At 38.2% G+C, this 6,755-nt stretch overlaps 1 protein-coding gene across 1 annotated transcript; it reads right to left on the bottom strand.

The window, feature by feature from the left end:
• Positions 1-423: 423 nt before the first annotated feature.
• LOC308269502 (olfactory receptor 10C1-like) lies at positions 424-1,386 on the bottom strand (the record flags this gene model as incomplete). The annotated part of the gene is made up of 1 exon (XM_080704866.1): positions 424-1,386. The coding sequence occupies one exon, from the start codon at positions 1,384-1,386 to the stop codon at positions 424-426; it is 963 nt and encodes a 320-aa protein (XP_080560992.1).
• Positions 1,387-6,755: the final 5,369 nt, after the last annotated feature.

Genomic DNA, 6,755 nt, shown 5'->3' with positions numbered 1-6,755 from the left:
CCACATATTTCCCTTTAATTACATTGAAAAATATAGAACAAATCCAAGTGGTATTATGTTAGACTATCAATTGCTTGGAGACGATACATACAGGTAGAGGAGGCTTAAAGTTCTGGGTAATCGTTCTGTTTTTTAATTTTTATTCATTATTTTGTTGTTGTTTGGTTTTGGTTGTTGTTTTTTTTTTTTTTTTTTTTGTTGTTGTTGTTCCTGGTACTGAAGGTTAAACCCAGAGGCATTCTGCCTCCAAATTATACCCCAGCCCTATTTTATTATTTTATTTTGAAACAGGATCCCACTAAGTTGCTAAGGCTGGCCTCAAACCTGAGATTCTCCTGCCTTAACCTTCCAGTACTAGGATTACAGATGTGTACCGACATGCCCAATTTGGGAAATCTCTGTACAGTACTACAAGATTCAGCTTTAGGCCAGTTGTCTGAGATGGTTCCTGTGTGTTACCCTTTGAAAGGCTTCCTTCACTTCCTTGTTCCTCAAAGTATAGATCACAGGGTTCAGAGCAGGTGTGACCACGGTATACATGAGTGCAGTTGCCTTGTCTGTGTCCGGAGTGTGTGCGGTCTTGGGCTGGAGATAAGTGAATAAGGCGGTGCCATAAAACAGAGAAACAACCAGAATATGAGAGGAACACGTGGAGAAAGCTTTGCGTCTGCCGGCTGCTGAAGGGATTCTCAAGATGGTCACAAGAATTCGCGCATAGGAGCACAGGATGAGGAGACAGGGGCTCATAATGAAGAGCACGGAAACAGCAAAGAGCACGATCTCATTGCGGGAGGTATCAACACACGCCATTTTCACCACAGGCATGATGTCACAAAAAAAGTGCTGAATCTCTCCTTTTCCACAGAAGGGCAGGGTAAAGATCCAGGTGGTCTGGGCTGACTCCACTACTACCCCAGTGATCCACGAGGCTGCAGCCAACTTCATACAGACAGGACGGCCCATGCGGAGAGTGTAGTGCAGTGGGTAGCAGATAGCTACAAAGCGGTCATAAGCCATGGCTGCCAGCAGGCAGCATTCCGTCAGCCCCAAGATGGTAAATACGTACATTTGGGCTGCACAGCCTCCCACACTTATGGTCTTGGTCTCCATCAGCAGGTGCACCAGCATCTGAGGCACCACGCTGGTGATGTAGCACATCTCCAAAAAGGAGAGGTTCACCAGAAAGAAATACATGGGAGTGTGTAAGGAAGAGGTGACCCAGATCAGGCAGATGATGAGGAGGTTTCCTCCCACTGTAAATAAGTAGATTGTTAGGAACATAAGGAAGAGGACAAGTTGTAACTCTGCTAGAGAGGAAAAGGCCACAAACGTGAACTTAGTGCAGAGGGACTGGTTTCCACTTATCATGAGCTCAAAGCCAGGCATCTGTTGAAGAAAACAAAGAAGGCAGATAGTACTTAGGAATCCAGCCATGGAACACAGTTCCCCACCAAAGCTCAGCAAAGGAGCTCTCTAGAATCAGTGGACCTCATGAGATGAGAACTTAGACACCTGGATTGCTTTTGCTAAATGTTTCTAAATTACAGTCCAATTAAAACAAATGCATGTTCCTCTTCAACTTTGAATTGTGGCTCTTGTTCTATTTTATGGAAATTTAGAGAAAAAAATACCTGCAAGTTGTAAATTCTTAGTTTTGTTTCTATCTTATTATTTTTGTTCTATATATAAACTTATGCAATCAACACATGAAGACATTAAATTTATAAGAGTCAAATAAAAATTAAATTTAGTAAAGTATAAAAGTATTATATTCTAATCTTCCAAATTCTGTAACTTTTCCTCAAACTAGTTACTGTCCTAAAAGGGAGTATGTTTTCAGACATTTGTCTATACATATACATATACATAAATAAATATAATTTATTTTTATTTGAACAGAACAAGCCAATGATTAAACAATTAATATCCATGGAAACCAAAACCAATAAAATCTCCTTTCCCCACATATAGTGTAATTTTACAGGAAATGATGAGTAGGAGAACATACTTAGAAGTAGAAGGTAAACGTTCCTTTCCTTGTTAGGCTTCTATGATTCCAAATTATAACAACAACAGTAGGCATTATTTTTATTCTCACTAGAGACCACAGGGATTATACCCTCTTCATGGTTTAATTACGTTAGTCTCAAGAGGAATATGTTCATAAACAAAAATGTATATTCAGTGTGTATTTTTGAAGGTAATCTACTGCTCTCAATTACATCACTTAAATTTCAGTAAACTAAAAGTTTCTTAATTGGTACCAAATATACAACTAAAATGATTATTGAACTTTATAGATGGTTGCCATGGCAATCTTTTAAAGCTCTAATGGACAGTGACCAATCAGTTCTTCCTAATGTAAGTAGATATAGTACAAGAAAAATAGTAGGTTCCATAATCTCCATAGATGGCATTTACTTTATTCATTATTAATAATTCAATTGTTAGTGGCATGAAAAATAGTCAAAACCAGAAAAATAGCAAATTTATAATGAAATTAGTTAAAATAATTTATTTAAATTATAATATTTTCCTGCACTATTCTCAATAAATAAAATGCTTCTTAATTTAATCTAAACACAATTTTTAAAAATATTAGGTCAATATTGTAAGTTCATAGGGAAAGGGAGTAAGGAATTTTGAAGCTATTTTGTTAGATAGAACTGTTTTTCCCTTTTCTATAATTACTATGCTCAGCCAAACAATGGCAAATAGAAATAGGTATTTTCCAGAGGTCTCAATCAAGAAATGAGTGATAGATAGATAGAGAGATAGATAGATAGATAGATAGATGATAGATGAACAAGAGAGGACCTATTAGAGAATTGGCTTATATAGTTATAGAGGCTAAGAATTCCTACAGTGGGCCATCTGTAAGCTGGAGATAGTGTAGTGTGGTTCCGTTCTTGTTTGAAGGTCTCAGAAACAGGCAAGGTGATGGTATAATTTTCAGTATGAGGCTGAAAACCGAAAAACTGGGGAGCCCCTGATGTAAGTCCCAAAATCTAAAAGCCAGACAGCCTGAAGTTATTATGTCCATAGAAGGAGAGGAAGAAACCATCCCTACCTCAGGAGAGCTACTCCTGCCCTCTCTGGGCTTCCCTCAACCCAGTTAATTGCTGATTGTAGCCCTACATGGAGGGTGAATCTTCTCTACATAGTCTACTCAAATTCACACACTATTCTCCTCTAGAAATACCATCACAGGCACACGCCTATCGAAGGCTTTACTGGGTTTTCAGATGTCCCTGAACACAGTAAATCTGGCACCTAAAATAAACCAGTGAGAGTTCACTCCTTGTCAACTTAGTACACATATGCACCTTCTTAAACCACACTTAATCTTAAGTAAAGGCAATAACAAGAAATAGTTTCAGTTCATATGATGCAGCTCTTCAGGATATAGCCAAAAATTAATTAATCTCTTCTTTAGAAGAGGAGGTAAATTTCTTGTATTATGTTTACTTTTCTCCTGATATCCAATTATTTAAATACTATGATATAATATTAACAATGTTAAAATACTGATATAAAGTTAATAGATATTATGTTATATGATATAGGGGCAAGAGTAGTACAAGGTGTGTGTGTGTGTGTGTGTGTGTGTGTGTGTGTGTGTGTGTGTGTGTTCTTAACCAAACAAGGAGGAAATACTCATGACAATTAAAACCCTCTTTTCTGTAACTGGTCATATGGACATAGCTTGGATTTTTCTTTCTGCTATACATGGGAAAAGAATGATACAGACAGAGTAGATTGAAAGGGTGGCCAGGGAGCCTCACTGGCCCACAGCTTTTCTTGTATTCTAAAGAAGAGAGTTTGAGGTTTGGATGCTACTCTATATGTGCAGAGTCTGGGAAGTAAAGTTTAACTAGTAAATGTGCAGGGAGATCTAGGAATAAAGTTTGAGTAAATCCCAGAAAGTCTTAAGATAGAAGGTAGCAACAAAACTACTAAGGATGTGCAGAAGATCCTTGAGATAATGTTTGACAAGCAGGATATTTGGGAGTTGGTACTGGCAACAAACAAACAAACAAACAAACAAACAAACAAAAACATAGGAACAGACTGCTTTCATTGAGTTTAGCAGTCTAATTACAGCTTTCTATGACCTTTAGACCTTTCCAAGGCAAATGTCAACCTGGCTCTGGCAGTCACACTCTTCACAACTTTTTATTATCCATATTATATTCCTTTTGCCTTTAAGAAGCATGTCAGCTGGTTGATCTGTCAGGCTGATGACTCACACCTTCATTCCTTAAGAGTCTGTGCCAATGGCATCATGCCTGGATTGGGTTATTGTAATTTCCTGTTGGCCTTAATCATGGAACATGGTAATATTAAGCAATTCCTAAAACTAGGGATTTCAGACTTACTCTTTCTTACCTCCATTGTGGTGTCATAATCAAATTTCCCTTTGGTCGTTTGGATCAATCAACCACCCTAACCAACACTATAACTCTCTTCATTGCTTATTGACTCTGAGATAAGAGAAGCTCAAAGTGGCCAGGTCGTAGTTTTCCAGTTCAATGTAGATATTGTGTCGCCTGGTGAAAAAAAAAAAAATCCCCTTTGGAACCAAGACCTCTAGGTCAGCAGGGTATAAAGTTGGGGGAATAAGAGGAAAATCTTTTTTCTAGTGGGTCACTAAGGGTAATGGTGGATCATTTTCATACCTTCATTCCCAAACTTGTGAATCCTGGCTATGAGACTAAGGGTGCCAATTCAGAGTATATCTAGCTGTTTTGAAGTTCTTGCTTTAGCCCTGCAGAGCATTGTCACCAAGCTGGAGCTGTAACTGACTTTATACAAGTATTCCCCCATTCTGTGAAGCCAGTTGTTTCAGAATGATAGGTCCCATTGTACAACCATTGAATCCCATGGGCACGAGCCCATGACTGTATTTCTTTGGCTGTGAATTAAGTTTCTTGGTCAGAAGCAATTCTGTGTGGAATGCTATGTTGGTAGAAAAGCTATTCTGGGAGTCCATGGGAAGAGGTTTGGGTAGATAGATTGTGTGCAGGGAAGGAAACACACATCCCCAAATATATCATTACATTAAGGACAAAGCACTTGGTAGATGAACCAGAATATGTTAATGAGGAATGCTCTGCTTCCAAAATTCAAATAGGTCTACTAGGCATTTGCCTCTTTGTTGTAGGAGGTTCCAGGAACAACCAAGTAACCCTCAGTTTTGAAGGGATATCTCCATATGCCTCATAACCTAGGGTCCCTAAAAATGTCACTGAGGCAGAAAGTCTCTGAATTTTAGCCAATTTGTTTCCCACCCTCTGACCTGCAAATATCTTAGTAATAAGTCTAGAGTTATTACTAAGATGCTATTCTGGTGTTCACAAGGTCCAATAAAAATATCTATAGGAAGATAATCATTGAATTCTTTTCACCTGGCAAATCCAAATCATAACAGGAAAGATTTTTAGCTAAAATAATTAAGATGGCTGGGCGGGGTGGTGCACGCTTGTAATCCCTACGCTTGGGAGGCAGAGACAGGAGGATTGCATAGGTTCGAAGCCAGCCTTGCTGGCTTAAGAGACCCTATTTCCAAATAAAAATATAAAATAGGTCTGGGAGTGTAGCCCAGAAGTAGAAGTGTTTATAGGAACCCCAGTACCAACAAAAACAAAAACAAATAAAATAATTAAGATGAATAGCCCACAAGGTGGCAGCAATGTGTAATCAGTGAATAAACTGCATTTCAACTACTTAAAATGTGTATGCATGTGTGTGTGTGAATGTGTGAGTGTGTGAGTGTGTGTGTGATTATAGTTTATAAATAAATAATGCAGAAATAATTTCATTGAAGTTTGACTTCATCTTCAGATGAAGGAATTTTCATAGCCTTCTTATTGAAGTCAAATAAATCTTTCATTTAATTATTTAAGACAAAACAAAAGCTTGACACATGACACATGGTTCAATAATGAGCCTCTTTTTACTTGCTTTTTGTTGAATATTATAATTATTACCATATGGTGTGAAATCATTTATTTGGTACAGGTATGAATAAAGACAAAACACTTCTTTTTCTGTAGTGCTAGGGATCAAATCATCCTAGGGAAGTGCTTTACTACTGAGCAACATCCCCAGCCCCTAATATATTTTGTAACTTAGCTTTTTTCCTGGGACTAGCTAGAGATCTTTTTTTTTTTTTTAATTTGGTTTTAAAAGTTGAAAGTGGAAGTCCGGTGCAGAAAAAACCCAAGGCCAGCCGTTGGAGATAAGCAGGCAAGCAAGCAAGCAAGCAAAAGCTTTATTAAGACAGCCCAGCTCCCTTTTATATCAGGCTGTTGGGGATTTTTTGAAAAGGAGAGGGCTTCTGCTCACAGCGGAAGATTGCACGAAGTGCCGGGCGTTTACTGATGGGGTGGTTCATACCCCAGTGAGTGTGTTATCAGGGGACTGGTTGTTGGACATCCCGTGGCCCCCTTTGGCTGGCTATGAGGTGGTTAGCACAATCCGGAAGAGAAGCCGGAGAGGCGCCATCTTTGGCATAACTGGGCTGCTTATCCTAACAAAAGTAAGTGTACCCAATGGAAGATTTATAAAAAAGAAAACAAGATTTTAACCAATTATACTGCTGTTTACTGAGCAAATAAAGGTTACTAACTTTTTCTTTAATTTCTACAAATGTAGTAACATTTCCTATTTCTTTTCTAGAAGAAAGCAAAATAGAAGCAAATCTAGGTTTTATGAAGGCTTCTGTTAATGCATAGGTTGAACTTAAACTAATA

This window comes from Muscardinus avellanarius (assembly GCF_963383645.1).
Source record: "Muscardinus avellanarius genome assembly, chromosome: 11".
NCBI lineage: Eukaryota > Metazoa > Chordata > Mammalia > Rodentia > Gliridae > Muscardinus > Muscardinus avellanarius.
The sequence above is the reverse complement of the archived record's forward strand: the minus strand, read 5'-3'. Positions and strand labels throughout refer to the sequence as shown.